The following is a 27,036-nucleotide window of genomic DNA, read 5'->3' on the forward strand; positions in this document are numbered from 1 at the left end:
CTCCTGGAGGGCCACTGTCCTGCAGAGTTCAGCTCCAACCCCAATTAAACACACCTGAACCAGCTAGGCATACTAGATACCTCCAGGCAGGAGTGTTGAGGCAAGTTAGAGCTAAATTCTACAGGACAGTGGCCCTCCAGGACCAAGTTTGGAAACACCTGGTCTAACCTAATTCAAAATTATACGGATGTGTAAATGAAATTATTCCATGAAATCAGGAAATATTTATGAAACCATCTGATTTTACTGCTTTCATCATTTTCTCATGCTTCATAGTTTTTGGAATTTCTTCCGACCTCTGGATCTGAATTTGCGAGAGATTTTCTGTTTGACGCTCAGTCCCTGACGTCAATTTGACGTCTGTTCGAGGTGTCCGTTTTCAAACGTCACATTTCAGTGTTTGTTTGCACTTCTGAACCACATTTCTAAAATGTTCCCTGGCAGATGTTACAACAACATTCAGACAATTTATTTGTTAATTCACTCAGGTTTCTCAGGTGCTTATACACAAAAGACCATTAATACACAGTGCTATCCAGATGATACTTGTGTTTACAGATGCCTCACAATGTGTGCTCACTGTGGTTGTTTGGCGATATGTTGTTTATGCATAAATGAACAAGCAAGTTTGAGTTTCTAAAGGAGGTCATCATTTCAAAAAACTCAAAAGCATGTATAAATGACTACACTACCATTTTAACCCCAAACTTTGGAGCAGTTAAAACTTGGCACTAAGCAAATTCTGTCCCCTGTAAGAGACAAATCATTGAAGTATTAAACCACCTGGAGAAAGAGATGTTAGCATTCTGGTGCAGGTAGTGTCGGTTTGAGCCAACCACCTGAGCCCTAAATGCCATGTGCCTAAGGTAGAGCCATTATATGATGCTTTCAAAAACACAGGGCTAAAGAAATGTGATCCTACATAGCAGTTTCATATTTACGGTTCAGTTTTTGGTAAAAAAAAAAAAAAAAAAATCACAAGTCTAAAAGCTTTTAAACTTTATTTCAAAATTATTTAAATATTTCCCTGAAAATTAGACTCAATAGCATTTGACATGATGGAAACAAATTTCACTGTAGTTGATTTTCATATTTAATTAGTTTTGAAACATGGACCAAATCAAATTCATTTACAAGTATTTAAGTATTTGAGCACAGACTCAGTTTAGCACACTGTGCCTCTGTACTTGACATTTTGTACAGTTTTTTTGTACAGTATTAGTTTTTTTTTCTTATCATTCACTTGAGATAGAAACTGGTTATTTTTTCATCCTTCCTGTCTTTCCATTTTAAATAAAATCTTAAAACATTTCCGGCACTGTTAGATCATCCATTGTGATCCAAAACACTCAATGGGGTATTTAAGACCGTTCAGCAAGTTTAAAGAGCACTCATCTAATTTAGGCACAAACTAAGACAATGGACCTAAGAGTGGACTGAGACAAAGGTGGGACAAAATGCTGATAAACTTGCACATTACATTTAAAATAGTTCACTGAATGCAAACTGACACTGTCCACATTAAAATGCTTTCAAAGTGTCATGAAATTCTACATACAGAAAAAGCTAAACTAAACGGTTAAAGTTTAACTGTTCTGGTCAGTCTAGCTGTGAGGATAATCTAGTCATGGGAGTCAAGATTTCATTTCATTAATCATCAGTTTGTTCCACCTCAAGCCTCAGTGTAGTTATCGAAACCTATCTTGATGGTCTTGCTACATTTGATACTTTAAAGTTTGAGCTTCTAAAGGAGAATGTGTCGTAGTCCATCTCAGGACTAATTACAAGAATGTGTTTTTGTATTATTGTTTTGTATAGTATCTACCCTTTTGTCCCAACAATGGGCATTTTACATATTTTCCTCACAAGGAATATTTTCATTCATTTCACTAGTATTCATTACAAAATTTCACTCTAGTTGCTGCTTGACAAATAATTTGAATTAAACTGTATTCCTGTTCATAATTTCCCATTTGATCTCATGCAGATGTTGTATAAGGCTTTACAATTTTCATTTGGTTTATAGTCTAAAATGTTTCAGTAACTTTTTTTTTCTCCTTGGTTAATTTAATTTTTTAATAAACTGATCCAATTGCAGCATTTAGTTTTTTTTTGTTTTTTTTGTTCATCACATGCATGAAAATTTATTTACTACACGTTAACATTTAGATAAAGCGGGATCTGAGAACTTTTATTATTTTAAATATACATTCATCAAGCTAGGCAAATGCATTAAAATGGATGAAGGCAATTCAAATGCCTAATTGGAAGAAAAAAGAAAACTAAATAAAAAAAAAAAAACCTCATTTATACTTTCATTAAGATTGAGGACAAAACCTGTAAGGCTTGTAAAGCATGCAGAAAAATCTCATTTACAAAGTTTGCAGAATAAATCCAATTCAAAACATACTAGCTATTAGCCTGATCAAAAGAGCCAAAGAGAGACGGCATTACTTAATGACATCTGTGAGAAAAAACATGCTCGAGTTCCCTCAAATCATTTGTAGACCAAAGTGACTCATGTCACTACCATGATCATACAATGTGCATACACTGGTGGTGCAAACACTTATGCCTCATTCTGAAGACAGTCCTCTGTAGAAGCGGTTTAACATAATTGGGATGGAACAAATGTATCCATGTAAATCACTGTAACACATGTGCACAGTTTTGTACTTCCCAGGCTCCGGTGCTCTAGTAGTGTTGTGAGGGTGAGCCGTCATCTGCGCATCCACAGCCAGCCATTGATCAGACAGGCAGACAGTAATAGAGAGAAGAGCACCAGCTCCGTCTGTCTGCGCTCTGCGTTCTGTCTCTCCAGACCTGCTATCCTCCTGCTCATCTTTACCACCTGAACCAATAAAAACCAATGAACACAATCAACATAATCCACAATAATACACTGCTCAAAAAAATTAAAGGAACGGCGGCATGTTGTTTTACTTGTGTTATCTTTGATTCATATTTAAAATTGTTTGATGATCTGAAACATTAAAGTGTGGCAAACATGAAAAAATAATAATAAGGGGGCAAACACTTTCACACCACTGCTTAATATTTCTTTGGAAACCATGATACATTTTTTAAGGATTCTTTGTTCTTTTACAGCATTTATTTGAAATAGAAATATTTTCTAACATGGTTTTTACGGTCATGTTTGATTAATTTAATGCATCCATACTGATAAAAGTATTAATTTCTTTAAAAAAAAAAAAATAAATAAAAAATACATGTAATACACTAAAAAAGCCAAACCAATATTTTATGGGAAAAAAGAACCAACTCAAAGTGTCATTACATGTGAATTGGACTAAATTTCTCATGTTGCATGTTTGTTTTTCTGTTCTTCTGATTATCAGTCTTTGCTAATAATAATTTGGTAACAAACTCCAAAATGTCCCAACGACATTCTAAACGACTAGTGACAGACCAAAATATCACCAGGTCAATTAATATGGGTCCAAATTAACCATTGAAATTAATATGTAATGTAACAACAGATTGGGCCCTATCTTGCACCCAGCGCAATTGACTTTGTACACCGACGCATGTGTCATTCCACACGCACGCTTTTCCCTCCACAGAAGCACGTCGCTAAACTAGTGAATGAACTTGCGCTCCCTGGGCGGTTCAGCGCAAAAAAGGAGGCGTGTTCCGGCGCAAACAATCCCTGGTGCTATTTTGCTGTTCCATTAAACAATTGCGCCACTGACCAGAAAAAACCTAGTCTAAAGTCAGTTGTTCATTATGCTATTTTAAGGGCGCATGCTTGACCATAATGTATAGCGTGCACAACGCGCATACACTTTGCTCATGTAATCTACACAGATGCAACAGTTATTTTTGCAAATCATATGTTACACTAAAAAAATATTAAAACATGAGATGACGGAAATCATTGTGGTGTGCCACGAAGATGTGAAAAAACCTGTTTAACCGACGCTATTTTGGGTGGGTTTCTCCCATCCCCATACAACACAACTTCTCTGTCTTTCACTGCTCTTACAAGAACATCAGTCTCCTCGGCTGTGAACCGCTCCTGGCGTGCGCCTGGTAAATACGCCATAATAATAGCAATCCATAATGGAACTTGCGTACCTGCTTTTAAAGGGAATGTTGGCTGACGCTCTGATTGGTTTATTTCACTTTATGCCCAAACCACACCTAGCTACTTCAGACCAACCCATTTTAGATTTGCGCCGGGCGCAAGAGCCATTTATCCCGCCGGGAAAATAGCAACAGCGCCGAGACCCGCCCACAAAGTTACTTGCGCTTCGCGCTTTGACACTTGCGTTTCAGATAATTAAAATAGGGCCCATTGTGTCAACAACAGATTTGTATATTACTGTATGTACACTATTCATATAATACAAAATATTTCATACTGAAAAGTGAATTGTGGAAAATCCTCTTTTTTTCCAACTTTACACATTTTTATTTTTATGTAGGTTAATTTTATGTTAAGCATTAGGGGGGTGACAAGACAGCTCACGAGACGAGACACGAGATTGAGTTCACGAAGATGAGACAAGATTTTTACACAGTATTTAAAAAATACTCAATGACGAAATACATAGAAAAATATTCTGCAGGTGCATTTGAAATGTTTTAGCTAATCATCTTGTAATGCATGTCATTTCAGTTCTACTTCCTGAGTATGAATTATCATATGCTATAAAAGACAACAATACATAAACACTGTAAAAGTTTTTGCATCAAACTCAACTGACTGGCTTCTCTCCTGTATGATTTAAGTCTCTTCAGACCTTAGAACTGTACATGATGTATGAACTTCTACAACTTTTGACCCCCTCCTAACTGAACTCCTTTCCATAAATTGATCAAAGAAAAACAGCATAAATAAAAATGTATAACGTAGTTTCTTAAATGCAAACAATAAGTGCAACTTATAAGTGCATAATCAAAATACTTTCAACATTCTAAGTGCAAATAGAGACCAAATTTTTCTTCAAGCATGATACAGAGCTAAGAGATGGTCAGGCATGTGCACAGGTAGGGCTCAACCTGTGCAGAGCACATGCCCTTTTTGTCCTTACACTCCGAAGTGCCCTTTTTTTTGGAGGCGTTTTATTTTATTTTATTGAATAAATCAATGAATTTTCTTGAAAAAAAAAAAAAAAAAATCAATACATTTACAAATATATTTAGCCCAATAAAGGTATTAAAAAGAGCTTGTGACAAAATCTTTTTGGATCCGCTCAAACTGTCAGTCAGACCTCTTAACCCCGCCCCCTGAGTGCAGCGAACTGAAGTTCCACAGCAGTGCAGCTGAACGTCTTGCTACGGTAAATAAATATCTTGTTGTTTGAATAAGTAGGCTACAACGTTGTCTTTACGAAATAAACATTAGTATGTCTATAAAGTTTCATATTTTATGCATTTGAGGCCTGAGACCGGCGGCGGAGAGAGAGGGAGGGGGCTAGCATTTGCCATCTAAGTCATAGCCAATCGTCTCAGGTCTGAGAACAGGGAACGAGACTCTGCGTTGGAAGACGCAATGGGGAACATCACGTGAGCCCGAAGCATGGCAAGGAAACGCAGAGTCTCATTCCCTGTTCTCAGGGAACCATGGTTACATACGTAACCTGCGACGTTCCCTTTGGAAAGGGAACTTCTACTCTGCGTTGGAAGACGCAATGGGGAACGATATACCCACGCCGCCATGCTTGAGGAGAGTGCATGCCAAAAAATATGGCTGACAAACGTCAAGCAGTTTCGAAGGAAACGCTAGCAACTCACCCTTGGGTCACACCAGGCTGTCGGTGACAGCATTCCCTATGGCCAACAGCCCAAGCTAAGCCTACAGAAGGCCTTCCAGAAAGAGAAGGCCTACTAAGGCCGCTAGAGGCATTTGAGACCAACTTTTCTGCAGACAAAGTGGTTTCTTTAAGGGAATGAGGCCAGGCAACCGAAGAGAACCCCATCCAGTCACTAGAGGGGAACAAAGTCACCCCCGATGCCAGCAGGGAGGCCGACCTGGTCTGTCATAAGACAAACTTAGTCTTGGCCAACCCTGTCTGAGTACAGAATCTCCATAACGCATTCTTCATAGAAGAGAGCAGGTAAGAGTGACTGCAGAAAGGCAGGAGCAACTCAGACCCACGCGTATAGATGGGCATCCTGGAGAGCAGAACTCAGCTGAGTGCTATGAACCCTCATATCGAGGGGAGTATGATCCGCTCAACCTAGGACCTACTCAGTGCTTAATTAACGCACTGAGGAGGCTGTGTGCTAAACACCTGTTCATACAGGGGAGCACAAACCAGCCTAGGGCTGAATCTTAGGAGGAGGCCTGATAAGGGCCTACCACCATGATCAGCTTAGGGAGCTAAGCACTATTACATACATAACCCAAAAAGGGAAGTACCAAGCTCACCTAACAGGTAGACCATGCAATGGGCACATAATGATGGAGGCTGAAGAGGGGCCTACAGCATGAAAGTAACTGAATATGATACAAAAGTATATTCAGAAAGTGGCCTGGAGGGGCCACCCTGAACACCTGGCTTGCTGGCAGCAGACAGGCAACTTCAATGGCAGCATAAGAGGCTGCAAAGTGCCCGCATGATAATCTACCCAACACAATCCAATGAGCAGTGTACTCAGTAAAAGCACCTTTTTACTCTTTCAAGCAAGAGGAGTACAACATACGCCAACACATAGTCAAGGAAGGCCCGTGCGGGCCTATCACCTCAACAAACACGTGGCATTAGCTCGTGGCAGTGTTCTTAGGCACCAAAGAACGATAAATAACCAACACAAAGGAGGTTAAATATCATCTGGGCCCCTGGCCAACCAGAAGTGTATATAAAGGTTCTCAGAGAGAAATACACGTCAACATATACCACTATGTTGAAAAAGGCGGCCCATAGGGCCTAGCAACCTTTAGGCATATGGCATAAGTCCAGTGGCCATCTCTAGGAGCATTGAATAGTTCCACCTTAGACATCTAGGTGGCTATTAGCTCAACTAGTGTAAGATCAGGCTCAGGGAGACAGATGCAGTTCAAACCAAACCTCAGTAGGGTTTCACCACAGCATACACCCTTAGGAGCAAGACATATGATTAAATGACAGTAGTTAAACTGCAAAGTGCCCACATGACAACCCATCCAGGCTCAAGGAGGCGGATGTAGTTATAACCAAACCTCAGTAAGGTTCTACCACCAGAACTCACCCTGAGAGTTCAGCCACTCAGAAACAGTACTCGGAAAAAGTCTTTTTACTCTCAAAGCGAAAGGAGTACATAACTGAACTCCAACATGCCACGCAGGAGGCCCATAGGGCCTACCTTAGTAAACACGTGGCATAATGAGGTGGCGACATTAACAATACCAACCATTAGGCCATGCATTCAATGATTAGTTTCTAGAAGGAGTGCATATTATGCCACCTACTCCAAGAGAGGCCTGCTTAAGGCCTACTCAACAGAGGTGGGGTGTGGCCGATGGTGATATTGGATTCACAAGCATCCTGCCAGAATGTCAGCTACAAAGGAGGCCTATAGGGCCTACAATCTCAGCAACAAGTGGCAATCAGCCCGTTTGTCCATATAACACACACTGTGCTGACATGTAAACTAAAAAGGAGGCCTTATTAGGGCCTATCGTAGTAAACACGTGGCATCAGCCAGTCCAAGACCATATCAACCATCAGGCCATGCATTCAGAGGAAAACCTTTCACACACAACTTAGAGAAGGACTGCACATTACGCCGCCATACTCCACAAGAGGCCTGCTTAAGGCCTACTCAACAGAGGTGGGGCGTCGCCGACGATGGTATGGGTTCTCGGATTCCCAGGCATCCTGCCAAAAGTCAGCTTAAGAGGCCCCCCCTCGGGGCCTGCAATCTCAGCAACAAGTGCCGTTCAGCCTGTTTGCAGAATAAAACACAAACTGTGCCAGCATGTGAACTAGAAAGGAGGCCTGTTGTGGCCTACCATTCTAATGGCACGTGGCTTCAGCTCGTGAAACACTGTAACTATGTGAGCAAATTATGCTCAGCTAACAGCACTTGTTAGAAATACAATTGCTAACTAGAAGGAGGCTAATTACCCATAAGAGCCTACAATCAAAGTTATATGTATATATAGCCGTTAACAAGATCACAAAAAGGGAGCTAATAGAAACCAGCTTTTCTCAAAAAGTGGTTCTATACTACCCTGAGTATGCAATCCAACAGGTGATGCACTCAGTAACACCAATAAACCTACAAATGGTGAATATTAGGTCACCAATGTCTACAAAAGCAGCTACATGAAAAAGCCTGCTATTATGAGAACAGGTCCTAACCTGTGGCAGCATAAGTAAGCTCACATACAATGTAGGGCAAAAGTCTAGAACTTCAAAGCCAATGCAGCACTTTGATGTATATGCTATTTCCAAAGAGGAAAATAATTCTCTCCATACAGATTCTCAAAACTGTACCGAGCCATAGAGGACGGAAGCTAAACACTAGCAACATCAACTCAAACTTGATAAAGAAAACAAGTGGCTCAGAGGAAGAGACACATTTTCCATAGCATAAAAGTGCTAGAAAGTGGGGCCTAGCACACACAGCATGACTTATCTACGCAAAGATAAGGGCTACCACCTGAGATAACAGCTAAACATGCATAATAACTGAAGTGACGAGTGCTAACTCAAACTACTCTAGAAAACAGCAGATGAGAAGCTACTCTAAACAACAGGTGGCTAAGAGGTGGCCATTTTGTGGCCTGCACAATATATACTAGCCAGCCTATCAAATTCAGTTTGCCCAAAAAACCCTTAATTTTCCTGACTACATGCTCAGAAAACTATACAGGAAAATAAGGTCTTATTTTAAACACATAAAATATAGACCCTCCTGTGGCTCAAAGACCGAAGACTCCTAATGCTCCTTTTTACATGAAAGGATGGAATCTAAGGCTCTTTTAGGCCTAAAAAGATCCTCTTACTATCAAACAGAAATTACTATGGGCCCAGCCATCAGTCTGACCATAAGAAGCATCTGAGCATGATGAATGTTTATATATACACATGCATATAAATATATACATACATATATATACACAGGAGGTGGAAGAAAAAGAGGAGAGGGTAGATATAAATCGTCCTATGTAGCTGGGGAATCGATACAAACGCGACAGTGTTTACAATCGATCACCCATCTCACTCTCACTTCTTCCCCCTCCCGTCTGTCTGGGTTCAGATACAAATCTGAACGGCTAGGGGTTTTTCCATGCCCTCCCGATCTCAAACGTGGAGATCAGAAGGGAATGGAAAGTCATGGAAGCTGCTGCATTAATGGACAGAAAGGAACCACTCGTCGAGCCGTCCGCACGCGGCCCCTTTCTTAACGCGATCTCACGGCAACTGCAACCCACCGAGAGGCGCGTCCCAAACACACAGCAGCCAGAGGAGGGCTCGCACCGGACACAATGACGTCAAACACAAGCGTCATCGTCATCCAGTCATCCTCGTAAACCCCGGGGAAGCTGAGAGAGAGAAACTTTCTCAAACTTCCCAACAAGCTCATCTGCGAGCCCTATGATTGCAGCCACCGTTATGCCTCAGTACAAACAGGGCCAGAATCAACAGGCACAGATGCAGACAGCTCTCCCCTCGGGAAGAGTGTCAAATGAGAACGGAGCGTACCGATAGGGAGACGCTCACAGTAAACAGACAAAACACACACACAAACGCCCTCAAGCATTTCCTATGCGCGCTCCTCTACAGACAGAAAACGCCCAGAAAATGTGTATATCAAGTGTCTAACCCTGGGACACAGATGAACACACTCTCTTGAACATTTGTAAGGCATATATAAAAACCCAGCAAAAAAAAATACAGTACATTAGTATTACATCTTTTATAAATTGAGATTTTGGCCAAACGTATTTTACCACAGGAAAAATTGAGCACTCATAACCTATTGATGACGACGTAGCACGTAACCTAATGTGATGCCATCATTTTAATGACAGACAAATTGCACATTTGCACATATTCGCTGGTCAAAAACCCGGCGTAACTGCATTTGAGTTTGACAAAAAAAGCGACTGAGTGATCCCTGTCGTCAGCTAGATATATTTACGCTTTCGAGATCGCACATACTCTGAATTGGGAGTGGCGGTGCTGAGCGCAAATTCTACGATAAGACATTTGTCATACCTTAGGCTCTGTTGTGCAATGAATCCTCCACCATGGTCTTGTCAGTTATCTTGTCAGTTACTCTCGTCACGAGATCAGTGAACTCTGATTCCTGCTACACTACATACGACTCTGTTGTTCATGTTGGATATGCTGAATGGGACTGAAGTGATCATTATCCAACTGAATGAAATGGTTTTTATTTCTATAAAAAGCAAAACGACAGTGGAGGTGTAATATAAACGTAGCTGTGACATATTCAATCCTAATTTCACCCTTACTCCATCATGGCAATACCACGAGACAGCTTTTCGCCTCAACAAGAAATCTTGTCACATTTTAATCTTGCGAGATCTCGTCACACCCCTATTAAGCATACACCTTTTTATATGTTACACAATATATAAATTTGTGTGCCATTTGTATAAAATTATGTATGCTTGACATACAAAATTAACCCATGCAATAGAATAATAAAAGGAAACTGGGTTCATAGGAATGCATTGTTTCTCAGTGAAATTTGAACTTGTGGTCGGTGTGAAGCTCAAGCACTGACCTGTCTGCGGAGCACCATGAACTCAACAGCAGTACCAGTGTCCTCTTCAGGACTGAGCCAGAACTCCTGCGAGGCACTGTGGGATGGAAAGTGACATTAACAAAGACACTTCAAAGTCTTTCCACCGAAACATACTGAATGCCCTCCCTTCCATCACTGGTGTAACTAATTCAATAGGCTTCCTCAACACTATCCATTATGATAAAAGTCTCTCCATTAACAACTAAACAGGAAATGTTTGCTTGCTCTAAGGTTGCCATACAGCAGCATTCCACTATTGAATACATGGAAACTGCATGAGCCACTGTCACCTTGTCCTGCTCTGAACAGGTTGAACCTCCACAGCCTGAGAGGGATTGTTTTCCGGGTAACCAAACCTTAAAACACAAGAGAGACACCAGGAACCAAAGCAGTCCACATTGAACATGGTTTTGTGAACAAAAAAAATCCATTCAAAATTAGTAGAAAGGTGGGACTAAAAGCTCAAAGCTTTAGAGTGTTTCAGCTGCTTGTTAGATGCTCAGGTAAAAGCAATAGCAGGGAATCCAATCAAAGCCCAAAGCTCTGATGCGAATCTGCAGGCATGAAAGTGTACCAACTCTGAAAGCCAGACAGGCAACCGAATTCCATCCAAAACAACCAAACAACATGAGTTCAAAGGTCAAAGCAAACAGCTGAAGGCTAAATATCCCAGGTTAGCAGGAAGGGGAAAGGCAGGGAGTGCAGGATGAGGATCCGTGTGTCACCTGGAGGAGTACTTTTTGGTGACCGTCTGGAGGAGTTTCTGAGACGCCTGCTGGCCCAGCTCCTTGGCGGCCTGCAGCATGCTCTGTGGGGACAGCAGGTTGGGCGGGATGGAGGGATGCCCTGGGGGCTTTGCCGGGGACGGGTCTGTATGCACGACAGGTGGATGTCCAACACTGTGGCTATTGTGGACAGGGCAGGAGAGGTACGGACATAGAGGTGCACCGCTGTTATTTAAAGACTGATACTTGGACAGCTGTAATACACAAACCTGACAGTGTTTATTTGCACAGATTTGTGTCTCATCAGGTGAATAAGCATCTCCTTTAGAGCAGGTGATGTGAACTGACCAACTGCAACAACCAATCTCTCCTGCCCTCTAGGGGATGTTTAGTGGCAGTGAAGCGTGTATATAAAGGCTATGAAATGGATACATACTGTAGTACTTCTGATTTGGGGAAAATTTTAGGGAAATTTTTATATTAGTGTAGCTGACAATGAAATGCATTCAGAAATATGCATTCAGTGGTTTAAAACTGAATTTAAAACAGTATTTGCTAATTCTTTTATAATTATGAATACTGCTTTCATGAGCTCACATTAATTGAGAGACTACATGTAATGTTCTTTAAAAATTCATCTGTCACACTGTAGGGCCATTTAAAATGAACTAGCAAAGTCGAAAGTGGTGAATAAAACCGAGATGCTGACCTGTTACAGGGCCTAAGATATACACTTTCACTTACAGATTTTATCTTAAAATCCTGATATTGACAATAAAAATCCATAACGTTATGCGTCAACTACAAATCTGTATATTACTGTATTAGTATACATATTGACAAATAAGTGTGCAAAGTCATTATACATGTATATTGTGTAATGTGTATATAAATATGTATATTCACAGAAGTATTGACAAATTAATTATGCAAAATCATATATGATATATGCGTGTATGTGTGTGAGATTTATATATCCTCCTGACTACTTTTTTAATCGCCAATCAATTTTTAGGTTTCAGGATTTTTATACCAAACTTTATTTAAAGATGATTTTCAACTATGTTATGAAAGACATAATAGAATGCTTTGATATACCATTTTGCTTTATGCAATATGTGTGTAAAATTGCCATAAACAGGTTTCCCATTATATACAATTTATCTATACACTATCTAATTTGTATATGAATGTGTTTTTGGGGCAACGTAATAAAAAAAAAAAAAAAAAAAAAAAGTAATAATTGGCAAGATTTTCATAATAATATCTAATATTTCATAAGAATACTGACATATACATTATTTCCCTATTCACTTGTGTCTCCCAAAATGCGTAATAAAATCCTGGTGTCTACAGTGGACATGTATGAAATCAATGTCCTGTTTCATAACGGAAAGTAATATTTTGATTAGAAACCCCATAACATTTTCCTGAAATGTTGATTTATGACAAACAATTTGAAAGTTAGTAAAATTTAAATGATGAATTACTAAATATATTTCCATAAAGATGTTAAATTTAATCACTAAATTAATTTCAGCCATTTTTAAAGACCAAGGAGAGGGAGTGGTCATGGTGAAACTTTCAAACATTTGTTATCTGTGAAAAGCTCTGAATGTGCTCTTCCTCTACAGGACATCCAGACTTAAAATGGTGACAATGTAAGGTCATAAAATGTATTTGTCAGCTTTGTATATGACAGATCACCATAACTTTATAATGATTTGATTCCCACTAAATGATTAAACATTGAACTGGACTTACGGAGACTGGGAGCGGAGTGTTTGTCTGGAGTGTGTGGGGGTTCCAGGTGGGGTTCGACCAAAGGCCTGGTCACTATAAGACCTGCGAAGTGGACTCTGTGTGACATTACAAGAAATATCATGAAATGGAATGAATCCCTTCATGGCCTTCATTGATATTTATATATTTTGTTAAATGGCTCAACCGTTATCCTGGAACCTTTAAATCTTTATTAAAAAAAAAAAAAAAAAAACTTAATATAAACATCACATTAAAAAAAACTTTGGTCACTTTACGTGTTTGTCAAAACACATACTTCTGCTTTGTTTTGTTTTGCTGCTATTTAGTCAAAGGTCTGGCTATGTGAGACTACCTGAACAGGCTCTCTCATGAAAGCCTCCCTGTCCCAGGATCCGTGCTGCAGGTCCCACATTGATGAAGTGTGTTTGGAGAAAAGAGGTCGTGGACTCATATCAGGAGCATCTGTTAAAAAAAGTTAAAGATTTAAGAAGCCATATTTTGGAAATGTTTAAAATAATTAAGATTTTCATGTTTTTGAAAGAAGTCTCTTATGCTCACTATATATTTAATCAAAATTACAGTAAAAAAAAATGTGTGTATATATATAATATTTTGAAATATTACAATTTATCTGTTTACTATTTTAATAAATTTAAAAGGTTGTGAATTGAAAAATCTAATTTTCCTTGATCTTTTGATATGTAAGAGGTTATTGTACAATAAAATATCCTGTAAGTTCCAGAACTCAAAACTTCCTCATTAGCCCAAAACAGCTTTTACTGAACCGACTGATTTTGGGATTTTGTCACATTATTACATCACAGTGCGACAAAAGACTGCCTCTGCAGAAGAAGATCAACACCTACTTCTACACCATTGCCTCTTTAGCCCCACCCACTGATTCAAGCATGTCATGTAGTAGTAAATTTGAGACATACGCAAACACAGGATTACTCCAGCAACAGAACGATAGAGAATTACAAGACCTTTTGAAGAACCAAGTTGTGTAAAAAAAAGTCTTTGCATTGCCTTCCTTGTGATTCCTGACATTAAGAAAGCGTGGATTAACTTTATTAACTAATTTTAACTTCCAGATCACATCAGTAAGACACTGTTCATTTGTTTGCTTCATTTTAATGCAGAGTTGTATTTAAACAAAACACATTTTGACGCAGACTTTTCAGAGACTAAAAATAAAAGATGATGCAGTGACGACTTCATTGGAGCCAACACCAAGTAACAATGTACCGTATGACCAGTGTTGGGGGTAAAGCGTTACAAGTAACGTAATCAGATTACTTTTCAAAGTAACTAGTAAAGAAATGCATTACTTGTTCAATTTACATTAAAATATCTAAGCTACTTTTTCAAATAAGTATCACACGTTGCTTTGTTTTCCCATTTATTGACTGACAACTCTCCTGTACCCATGTTGGGGAAAAACTGCAGAGGTGTTGTGTGCACTGTGTAAGCATAATGGTTAGATAGTTCTAGACTAAATGTGAACTCACACAAACATTAAGTATTCCTCAAAATCAATAAAAACAGTGAAATGCAATTTCATAATTTTACACAAACTTGTAATAATTATATATATTAAATTACACAAATATACTGTATTATACTGTATTTAATCTCACTTTATTATAAACAATGTCTTTGTTGCTGACCTTCAATGATCCAATTTAACCATACTAATAAGCAAAAACTACTTTTGATTAGATTTAGAAATAAGAGTGTTGAACTTATGTCTCCTGTATCCTATTCTTCTTTAGTCCACATTGGCAGCACAGCTGAGAAGTTTGTTTGAACTGCGCCCTCTACTGTACAGGCTTATTCATTTCACTTTTTAGTGTAAAAGGGCCTTAACATTTGTCAAAATAAACGCATAAAGCCCAGCCCAGGAAGAAAAAGTAACACAAAAGTAATGTAACATTACTTTTCATAAAAAATAACTAAGTAACACGATTAGTTACTTTAGGGAGTAACTTAATATTGTAGTGCCACTGTTGCCTCTGGCTTGCTTAGTTGGGGACATTTGGCATTCAACAATGTTTTTGATCTGCCTGCATTGACACCATTCTATGTGAATTAAACTGAGCTGGACGATGACTTCACTGTTTTCTCCAGAGCTGCTGAATAGATAAATTAACTAAATTAATAACTAATGCTTTTTAAAATGGAATGAATCAATACTGAACTAACTTAAGATGGACAATGACACCATTTTCTTCTAGAGCTGCTGTGCAGCCAAAATTATTTTCCTGTTATCACTGTAAATCTCCTTTGAAACAATCTGCATTGTAAAAAGCACTATATAAATAAAGGTGACTTGACATGACATTATTTTTCCCCAATACTGCTTGAGAATTTATACTGTAGCGCCGAAGTCAAACATTATATATATTTGAATAATTTAATCACCGTTAAAAAACAAATTATTTTCATCCAGAAACAACACTAGTTGATGTTTAGTCACGGGTTTGATTTACTGACACACACAGACAAAGAACATCTGACTGTACATGCATCATTACATGTCAGATCAGGCATTAGAATTAACACAGTTACTTACATGTTGCATTACTTTCGAGTTCAGGCACTGCACAATATTTTGTAATCCTCAACAGCATGTTTATTGCTTGGTAGCTCGATCTGGTTTAGCACCATGTAGTCCTATGTTACTTAGGCTACCTATTCTATTGACTGTCATGCGTGATCTGGTGGACGGGCTAAACAGGCAGTGATAAAGTAGGCGTTGATCTTGCTGCCCCTTGATGTCAAAGATCCCCACTTTGAAAAACCTGTCGTTTGCTGGGTCTGGTGTCAATAAAAGCTTTTATTGGACTAACAGGGATTACGGTGATTACATATTAATGCCAGGTGTAAACGTAGCCTACGTTGCTGTTCATCATGCATAAGGTGTAATTATTATAATAAGGTAGTGATGAATAGAGAGCTCTACAATTATGTTTTTACTAGTAAGAATTCCAATTACAGGGGGCTTCTGGGTTAAGCATGGTGTGAGTAGGTTCACACGAGTGTAGCTCCCAACTTTCGTACATTTGGTCGTTATTCTGTCGATATAAGTTCAATACAGTCGGTTATCTGGCAGCTGATATTACGTGAAATCAAGGTGGAACACAAATGGCGAGTAGAGAGCAACTTCAGAATAAAACTGGCGATAGAGACGGCGAAGCTTCTTCGAGCAAGACCGACGAAATGGCACCACCACCTGAGGGCCTAACGGCTTTACCTGAAGATCTGTTTTAAAAACAGAGCTGGCTGGAGCACTTTCACCTGTGAATGCGACATTGGAACAAGTTAAATCATATTACGAAGCTCATGACGAACAACTTTGCGAGGTTGAAGATGGGCTAAATGATTACAGTGACAGGCTGGCGAATGTCGAGGTTTCAATGGATGCACTACGTAAAGAGAATGTGTTCCTGAAGGAAAAGCTGGATGATCTCGAGAATTGCTCACAGAGATCTAACATGAGAGTGGTGGGCATCCCTGAAAGGTTGGAAGGATCAGACCCGATTAAATTTATGACTGATTTTTTGGAGGAAGTGAGGGGGAAGGACTTTTTCACGAGTCCTCTTGTTCCTTCTCGTGCCCACCGAGTCAGACCAAATCCAACTAACAATGCAAGGGCCAAGCAGAACAAACCCAGAGTGTTTCTGGTTCTTTTCCACTTTTTCCAGGATAAGCATCACATCCTCAGATTCAGCAGGCAACAGTGTGAGTTGCTCTTTCGTTGACACAGAGTGTTTTTCCATGAGGATTTCAGCGCTGAGCTAGGGAAAAAGCGAGCGGCATTTAAAGATGTACCCTGCAAGGCTCCACGTTACTCATGAAGGGAAAACACACCTCTTCGGAACGCCAGAGGAAGCCAATGAGTTCTACTGTACTCACTGGGGTGAAGAATAATGCGCATAGACGCTCCGTTCTCTCCCTCGGTTAAGAAATAGAAAACTTTGTTAGTTTTATATTGTATGTGTAAAACCCGAGGCTGAACTGGAGTTATGGGAATAACTGTACACTCCATTTTGGCTTTTACTTTTATTATTTTTATTATTATTCAAACCTGGATAACGTACTCGAATGTTGACAATTTTTGTTTCTGAACCTCTTTTATAAGGGGGCTACACCCACATTGTACAAACCCGATTCCAAAAAAGTTGGGACACTGTACAAATTGTGAATAAAAACAGAATGCAATGATGTGGAAGTTTCAAATTTCAATATTTTATTCAGAATACAACATAGATGACATATCAAATGTTTAAACTGAGAAAATGTATCATTTTAAGGGAAAAATAAGTTGATTTTAAATTTCATGGCATCAACATATCTCAAAAAAGTTGTGACAAGGCCATGTTTACCACTGTGTGGCATCCCCTCTGCTTTTTATAACAGTCTGCAAATGTCTGGGGACTGAGGAGACAAGTTGCTCAAGTTTAGGAATAGGAATGTTGTCCCATTTTTGTCTAATACAGGCTTCTAGTTGCTCAACTGTCTTAGGTCTTCTTGATCTTCCTCTTTATGATGCGCCAAATGTTTTCTATGGGTGAAAGATCTGGACTGCAAGCTGGCCATTTCAGTACCCGGATCCTTCTTCTACGCAGCCATGATGTTGTAATTGATGCAGTATGTGGTCTGGCATTGTCATGTTGGAAAATGCAAGGTCTTCCCTGAAAGAGACGACGTCTGGATGGGAGCATATGTTGTTCTAGAACTTTGATATACCTTTCAGCATTGATGGTGCCTTTCCAGATGTGTAAGCTGCCCATGCCACACGCACTCATGCAACCCCATACCATCAGAGATGCAGGCTTCTGAACTGAGCGCTAATAACAACTTGAGTTGTCCTTGTCCTCTTTAGTCCGGATGACATGGTGTCCCAGTTTTCCAAAAAGAACTTCGAATTTGGATTCGTCTGACAACAGAACAGTTTTCCACTTTGCCACAGTCCATTTTAAATGAGCCTTGGCCCAGAGAAAATGCCTGCACTTCTGGATCATGTTTAGATATGGCTTCTTTTTTGACCTATAGAGTTTTAGCCTGCAACGCGAATGGCACGGTGGATTGTGTTCATCGACAATGTTTTCTGGAAGTTATCCTGAGCCCATGTTGTGATTTCCATTACAGTAGCATTCCTGTATGTGATGCAGTGCCGTCTAAGGGCCCGAAGATCACGGGCATCCAGTATGGTTTTCCGGCCTTGACCCTTACGCACAGAGATTGTTCCAGATTCTCTGAATCTTTGGATGATATTATGCACTGTAGATGATGATAACTTTAAACTCTTTGCAATCTTTCTCTGAGAAACTCCTTTCTGATATTGCTCCACTATTTTTCGCCACAGCATTGGGGGAATTGGTGATCCTTTGCCCATCTTGACTTCTGAGAGACACTTCCACTCTGAGAGGCTCTTTTTATACCCAATCATGTTGCCAACTGACCTAATAATTTGCAAATTGGTGCTCCAGTTGTTCCTTATATGTACATTTAACTTTTCTGGCCACTTATTGCTACCTGTCCCAACTTTTTTGGAATGTGTAGCTGTATTTGGCATGACATTTCAAAATGTCTCACTTTCAACATTTGATATGTTATCTATATTCTATTGTGAATAAAATATAAGTTTATGAGATTTGTAAATTATTGCATTCCTTTTTTATTCACAATTTGTACAGTGTCCCAACTTTTTTGGAATCGGGTTTGTATAGGGGGGGTGGGAGGGGTGGTTGGCAGCATTGTTTACCTCTGGTTTCTAGGTCTGGTATCTTCTTTTTTTTTTTTGTCATTTAAAATGTATGGTTACAATTTGTTTCAGTTTGGAACCCCTGCATGCTTCTAATTTTTACATCACTCAGGTAATATAGGTGATGATAATGGAGGGCAAAGGCTTTTTCTCTATTTATGCAACAGAACGGCTGTGTGGATCCTTGGAGATTCTTAAACCCAATGACTAAGCAATTCTCCTTTTATTCCCATGTCCATCACACCTTTTCCAGACTAGACTATTTTTTTTTATAGACAACTTGTTTATATCAATGGTTAAGAAAGTTGACTACACGGCTATAGTTGTTTCCGATCATGCGGTGGTGCTGGACCTGCATTTCCCTTCAAACATCAGGGAACGCCCACTCTGATCATTTAATTCATTACTACTATCTAACGATAAATTCTGTAACTTTGTCTCAACTAATATAGACACGTTTCTGGAATTCAATAAAACGGATACAGTGTCTTACTCCTTACTTTGGGAGACTCTGAAAGCTTACTTGAGGGGCCAAATATTATCTTACACAACGTATGCTAATAAAGAACATAAGAAGTAACTGCAAGCACTCTCACAATCCATATTAGATTTAGACAGACAATATTCTGAATCACCTACAGCCGAATTACGTAAAAAATTACTTGCAGACAAAGTTTAATTTTTTATCCACTACTCATGCAGATCAATTAATAATGAGGACACGTGGAGTATGAGTATGGAGACAAATCAAGTCGGCTCTTGGCTCACCAGTTGAAACGTCAGGCTGCTTCTCGTCTTATTTCCCAGATAAAGGACTCTAATCAAACTTTAACTACAACCTAGAAGAAATTAACAAAACTTTTAAAACCTTTTACTCCTCATTATATACTTCTGAATTCCCTTCAGATCCAAAAGATATGGAAAATTTCTTAGATAATTCAGATATTCCCACCCTGCAATCAGATAAGGTGGTAGATTTAGAGCATGAACTCAAGATTGAAGAAATCAGTAGGGCCATTATGGCAATGAAGAGTGGGAATTCTCCGGGCCTTGATGGGTATCCTATAGATTTTTATAAGAAATTTAGGGAGAAACTTGCACAAATTCTTCTTCATGTTTTTAAGGGATCGTTGAAGGCAGGCTTTTTGCCTCCAACTTTTTCACAAGCATCCAATTCACTCCTCCTTAAAAAAGATAAAGATCCTACCCAGTGTGAATCATATCGCCCCATATCTCTTTTAAATACTGACATTAAAATATTAGCTAAAGTGTTAACATTTCGTTTAGAATGTGTCCTTCCCTCAATAATTTCAGACGATCGAACGTGATTTATTAAAGGTCACCAATGTTATTCTAATATTCGAAGACTTAACATAATGTATCTTTCTGTTCCTTCTCCGCACCCGGAGGTTGTCATTTCCTTGGATGCGGAGAAGGCGTTTGATCAAATTGTATGGCCATATTTGTTTGCAGTCTTAAAAAAAGTTTGGTTTTAGTAATATTTTTATGTCTTGGGTTAAATTAATATACAAGTCCCCTTCAGCTTCTATTCGGACCAATTATTGCCGTTCAGACTTCTTTCCATTAACACGTGGGACTCGTCAGGGATGCCCACTGTCCCCACTCCTTTTTGCCATTGTGATTGAGCCTCTTTCAATAGCTTTGAAAACAACAACAGCATTCCAAGGAATTAAGCGAGGGGGTATTGAACATCGTGTGTCTTTATACGCCGATGACCTTTTGCTTTACATCAGTGACCCCATATCTAGTTGTCCTTTAATTATATCATTATTAGGTCGGTTTGGTTCCTTTTCGGGATACAAATTAAATTTCCAAAAAAGTGAATGTTTCCCCATTAATAATTTGGCCTTACAAATACAACAAATCTTTTTTCCACTCAATCAACCAATCCATATCCTCTTTCATTTGGGAAAATAAGATCCCCAGGGTTAACAAACATGTTCTTCAGAGGACCCGCGATGTTGGTGGTTTAGGTCTCCCAAGTTTTACTCATTATTACTGGGCATCAAATATTCAGAAGATATTGTTTTGGCTTCATTGCCCAGAAACAAATTGGTGTTTAATTGAAGCACAGACATGTCACTCTTCTTCTTTCCCTGCTTTAGTGTATTCTTCCTTGCCTTTGAAAGCTTCTCGATTCACATCCAATCCCATTTCTACTCTCAAGATCTTTATTTAGTTTAGTTGGGTTTTGGGTCCTATTTACAAAAATCATTTATTCCCTCCCTCTACACTGGACTCATCATTTAGACAGTGGGTAGTTTCCGGGTTGAAATGCATCAAAGATTTATATACTGAAGGTTTATTCAACAGTTTTGAGAACCTCTGCAGATTGTATGACCTCTCACAAAACCACTTTTTTTAGATATCTTCATATTCGCAATTTTTTAAAAAAAACAAATTCCCCATCCTTCCCTGACCTTCCTCAAACCTCACTCTTAGATAATCTAACTCTCAATTTTTATAATAAAGGATTGATTTCACTTTTATACTCCCAGCTCATGTCCAGCTCATGAAAGAGTACAATCTGGATAAAATTAAATCCAGATGGGCATTGAACTATCTGAGGCTTTTTAGAGGGAGGTACTTAAAAAGGTCCACTCATCATCATCTTCAGTTAGGTTAGGGCTCATATAATTCAAAGTGCTGCACAGGGTTCACCTGAGCAAGGCATGGTTAGCTGGAATATATCCTGGATTAGGTGCAGCCTGTGATAAGTGCTCTTTTTCCTCAGCCAGTCTGACGCATTCATTTTGGTCTTGCTCCTCTCTAAATAATTATTGGGCATTGGTTTTTAAAACTATCAGTACTACCCTTGGGGTGATATTGTAGCCTTGTCCTTCAATAGGTATTTTTGGAACCCCAAGTGACACTATAATCATTTCTTTAACTGCAACCCAGAGAGACATTATTGCTTACACTTCTTTATTGGCCTGCAGAATTTTGTTATGTTGGAAATCCCCTACCCCTCCTTCTGTGACAGATTGGCTAGAAGAGATGTCCTTTTTAAAATTAGAGAAGACAAAATTTACATTAAGGGGTTCGGTGGACAGGTTTTACTCAAAATGGGAACCCATTTTGTCACACTTTAAAAATTTGAAAGAATAACCCAGTTGTTAATTTCTACTCTCCATATATGTCTCATTACCTTTTTTTGTGTTTTGACCTGTAATTTGTCTCACAGAAAGGCTATTTTTTCTTTTATCTATTCACACTGTAATGCTGTAATAGGCTATGTGCACAAGCGTAGTGACGAACTTCCGTTGGCGCCAGAAGTCGGCATACCGGTTTCCTTGCGCAACGCTCAAAATGTCTTTTACTTGATGTCTTCAGAATTTGCCTAAAATAAGCATCATTGATGTTTATCACATCGTTGATGCCTGGTCCCCTGTTCCAACAAGCTAGCGGCACAATGGTTTTAAACTTTGCATATCTAGCTATTTGCATAACTTTTAGGGTAAGTGGTTTAATGTAATGTGGAGTGCCGTCAGATAGCATCTAAGCTAGTTAGCGACGGGTTCACTTTTAGTGTAACGTTAAAGCTTTTTTTTTCTTTTTTTTTTTAAACGCAGTCTATTCGTTTTTTTTGGTGATAATTGTAATATCAATTGTATTAACTATCTCCTCAGTTTCTAATAAAGATCAGGGCGCTGACAAGAGTCCATGCAGACTGATGTAGATGCAATTAAAACGAATGTCTTGTTCACATATGTGTATCAACAAAGTTCATATCTTGAAGACAGCATATGATCATAGTCCATAAAGCTTTAGCTGTTAATTTAACTGGTGTTTTCTCTCTTTCATACTCGTTTTCATCACTAGGCAAAATTGCTTTGACTCCGTAACCCCATAAGAATTCGTGCTCTTCATTTGTGAAAAAAAACATACAATATATACTTAAAAACAGCACTCATTCTTTAGCAACCAATGCACTTTACGTTTGACCACATTGTGTGCGCACATACTTGTATATGGCCATTGTAATGTTGCAACAACAAACATATTCCAGTCAATCAGTCCTGGCAAGACGAGCGTATACAGTGTAAATCCAGCAACAAATTCACCAAGTGATGAGAAAGACTCCAAACGAATCCAACGAAGTTGAAATCATTTCCATGACGAATCCAGCTAGTGAAGCACAGTTTTTTACTGTTTAACAGCATGTAGATACAATTACAACAAACGTGTTGGCGTTGGTTGGAATCTGTTTTCACCCAACTGAACAGGTTAAATCGGCGTTTGTTGGGTCGTGTAATGTCTGAGCAGTGTGAAGTTTTCCAACAAATGGCAACAAACTCTTGACGTAATCTGACCTGGCCACGAACCGTTGCCATGAGGATGAGGCATGTCCCCTGCATAGACAGCTGTTTGATCACGCCCGCGCCTCACGCACACACAACAAGTACTGGATACGTGACATATAGCAGCTTGTTCGTTATAAAAAATAAAATACAGTCCGTTGTGCAATCCGTGCCATTCAGCAAAAGCACTGCTCGCCTTCACCGAGAGAGAGGTATAACCACCATGAACAACGCAGGTTTACCTTCAGTTTCGTTTTAAATTAATTTGTTTTGGCTACATGTTTGTATAGGCCTATGGGTCATAAAAATAAAAAAGTTTGCGTAAAAAAAAAAGTTTAAAAACTGGTAAATACCAACCGCAACGCAATGGGTTGCGATCAGATCAATGGCTACAGTGCTTCAGATTTAAGGTTAGTGTTTTTGTTCTGCCTCAATACCGACTTGAAGCAGAGCAAAGTGGCACACAGCTCAGCAGTTTTTTGAAACTTAGATGAGTCACGCATATTATATCTCTTTTGCAACATATCCCGTACAACAGCAGCACTCAATCTTGCTTGTTTACTATAGTGGATGAAGACGGGATGTGAACCGGAAACCGGTATGCCGACTTCTGGCGCAAGCGGAAGTTCGTCACTACGCTTGTGCACATAGCCTATTGTAATAATAATATCATTATCATTGCTATGTAGTGGTATGCATGGGTCCATGCCTTGAAAAAATGTCAGACATTATGCCAATTTGTTGTAGCTAAGCTGTCTAGGGAAGGGATAGGATTGGGTGGGTGGGTTGATGAGGTGTTGTTGTTATATTACATCACCTGCTATCAAATGGAGCGGCATTTAATAGACAGAGCCGTAGATCACTGACCACGCAATAACGCGTTCACATCGCAGATGAATCGCCTTCGATAATGAACGTGATATTGCGTGGCTTGTCAGTGATCTACAGCTCTGTCTATTAAATGCCGCTCCATTTGAAAGCAGGTGATGGCGATTTAGCGGTAATCAGGGAACCGGCTTTACTGACGAAATGCACGTGACAATCGCATGCGATATATCGGTCAGCCCCAGAAAGAAATAAAATGTATCTTTGATTGTCTTGATGCATGTTGTTTTACTCCAAAAAAAAAAAAAAAAAAAAAAAAACAGAATTCCAATAGAGTGCCCCAGGGATGACGCGTTTTTGTAGGCCAACCCGGAAGTTAGCGGTGCACGGGTTCCCTTGATCGAAAGCCTATGCATTTTTCCCATAGACTTTTGGAAAATCGCAGAAAATATGCTCTGTGTTTAACAAAGGGTTATGACACTTACACATTTTTTCTATCAAGATAATCTTTACAAGTTAACACAACATTTATAGATTTTGAAGCCTAAATAAAGTCGGCAGATATAAAAGGCTAACAGTAGGCTATAAACGGACTACAGCACACCATGGTCGCGGATCAACGTCACCACCACCAAGCGTCCTCAAACTGTATTTAAAAAACAACGTTATTTAAAAACATGCTCGCTGATTATGATCTGTGCTGTTATGAATACTTTTCCACTTTTTCATGAGAAATGCTGTCTAAATATCCCGTTTTTAATGATGACGTCTAAAGTCCCCGCCAAAGGAAGTAGTCCCTTTTAGCAATTTGTTAGCAACCGCCGATTTTAAGACACAGTAAAAGTTTAAAAAAATCACAAGTTGGTTATAACTGGTGTGTTTTATGTCATAGATCAAAACGTGAAAGTATTTAGAGGCTTTGTTAACCACAGACCTTATTTCAGGCGATTTAGCAAAAACCCATTCAAACAAACCCATAGACTTGACGGCGTTGGAACCGGAACTCCTAAAATGCTAACTCGCTTCCGGGTTTTGCCTACAAAAACGCGTCATCCCTGGGGCACTCTATTGCAGAGCTTTCTAATTCAATTACAGAGCTCTTCAATTATACATATCTTTAATGTGTTTTTACTAGTAAAAATTAAATTAGAGAGCTCTGCAATTGCATTATTACTAGTAAGAATTGATAGTTCTCTAATTGTAATTGTTACTAGTAAGAATCGAATTTGAGAGCTTTCTATTGTAATTGTAACTAGTAAGAATTCAGTTGTAGAGCTCTGTAACTAAAAATGAATGGAAGTCAATGGAGACATATGACTAGTAAAAATTTATTTGCAGAGCTATCTAATTGTAATTGTTACTAGTAAGAATTGAATTGTAGAGTTTTCTAATTGAATTCTTACTAGTAAAAATGCAATTACGACAAGTAACGCTGGGAACAATTTAAGCTAAAACGGCTTGCCATAGTTTTAGGGCTCTGTAACTAGAAATGGATGGAAGTCAATGGAGACATATGATTAGTAAAAATTAATTTGTAGAGCTCTCTAATTGTAATTGTTACTAGAACTGAATTAGAGAGCTCTGTAATGCAATTATTACTAGTAACAAAACAATTAGAGAGCTCTCTAATTCAATTCAACACACACTATATATAGCTTTTCCCCTGCTGTACATACTTTTTGTCTACTTCTAAGTATATCACAGTTTCCAAGTTTCCACAAAAATAATAACCAGCAAAAACTGTTTTCAACATGGATAATAATTATAAATGAATCTTGAGCAACAAATCAACATATTAGAATGATTTCAGAAGGATCATGTGACACTAAAGTTAAAAATTCAGCTTCACATTAATAAATCACATTTCAAAATATATTAAAATAGTTTTTTTAAATGTAATAGTACTTAATATAACTGTTTTACTGTATTTTGATCAAATAAATGCAGACTTGGTGAGCATAAGATTTAAAAAAAATAACAATAATAAATAGTTTTTACTTTGTGTGCAATTACCATATATCTGACCTGTAAATCATTACTGAACACAGTTTTACACTATGAGCAATATGAAATATACCTGTTAAGGCCAGTCTGTCTGGTATATGCATGCTGTAGGCAGCAGGCAGATCTTCAGGTCTTTGGTCTGCAGGTTCGTGCACGTTAGGAGCCGGACCGACCCTCAGCCGCTCGGGCACGCGCATGCTCTGGCTGATGACCTCAGTGAAGTACGGGTCACGCTCGCGCATCGGCGGACCGTCACCAAAATACCCCGTAGATGCCATAACTAACCTAATGCCAGTAAAGGGAATTACACTAACCGCATATGGCTTAACATCAAATGGTAAGCTGCGTTACGTGAGCAAAACAAACACACAGACTAAAATAGATTACAATATAAAGTCGTGGTAAATAGCAAATATTTAAGACAGAAGCTGCTTGGTGATTGTTATATGTTAAAAGTGAGCAGTCTGTGACCTATGTATGTTCAGATTCATGGTCAACCGTCAAAATCGTTCACTCATGACCTACAGTTAAGATAGACATTGATATTGGCTAAGTAGTTTAAATATACAGTTCATATTTCTATATACCAACACACCGATCCGAATATTAACAGAAACCTGTTGATTACAACTTGTGGGGCTAAATTTGTCAACTCATACATGGTAATAATGAGTCCACGACTCGGCCTAAACGGTTTGGTTTCGGTTTTCCAGCCAGATCTTTGAACATCTACTAGCGATATATTATAGGCAAATTGTTTAAGTGTCTTTTTGGCTTAATATAAACACTTCTTTAAAGTTCCAACAAGCTGTTCAAACCCACCTTCGTGCAGCTCACGGCGACTGACGTAACGTCGTGTTTCTGCGTGCAAAAGTGGGCGGTGCATTCATTTTCA

At 38.9% G+C, this 27,036-nt stretch overlaps 2 protein-coding genes across 3 annotated transcripts in view; one reads left to right on the forward strand and one right to left on the reverse strand.

The window, feature by feature from the left end:
* amot (angiomotin) overlaps positions 1 to 243 on the forward strand; it is a 53,775-nt gene extending 53,532 nt beyond the window's left edge. Inside the window, exon 17 of the transcript XR_010893532.1 lies at positions 130 to 243. The gene's annotated coding sequence lies outside the window, so the exon portion shown is untranslated. The remainder of the gene's footprint in view (positions 1 to 129) is intronic.
* Positions 244 to 2,707: 2,464 nt separating this feature from the next.
* LOC137012028 (mitochondrial fission factor-like) lies at positions 2,708 to 27,036 on the reverse strand. Of its 2 annotated transcripts, XM_067374981.1 has the most exons (8): positions 26,964 to 27,036; positions 26,215 to 26,426; positions 13,573 to 13,682; positions 13,221 to 13,315; positions 11,457 to 11,636; positions 11,022 to 11,087; positions 10,711 to 10,786; positions 2,708 to 2,851 (listed from the first exon to the last, which is right to left on the reverse strand). In XM_067374981.1, exons 2-8 carry the CDS (start codon positions 26,417 to 26,419, stop codon positions 2,720 to 2,722), a joined length of 864 nt encoding a protein of 287 aa, XP_067231082.1. In that variant the 5' UTR covers positions 26,420 to 26,426; positions 26,964 to 27,036; the 3' UTR covers positions 2,708 to 2,719. The 2 variants fall into 2 exon arrangements, with proteins under 2 accessions (XP_067231082.1, XP_067231083.1); XM_067374982.1 differs by lacking the exons at positions 11,022 to 11,087; positions 11,457 to 11,636.

Source organism: Chanodichthys erythropterus, chromosome 22, assembly GCF_024489055.1.
Source record: "Chanodichthys erythropterus isolate Z2021 chromosome 22, ASM2448905v1, whole genome shotgun sequence".
NCBI lineage: Eukaryota > Metazoa > Chordata > Actinopteri > Cypriniformes > Xenocyprididae > Chanodichthys > Chanodichthys erythropterus.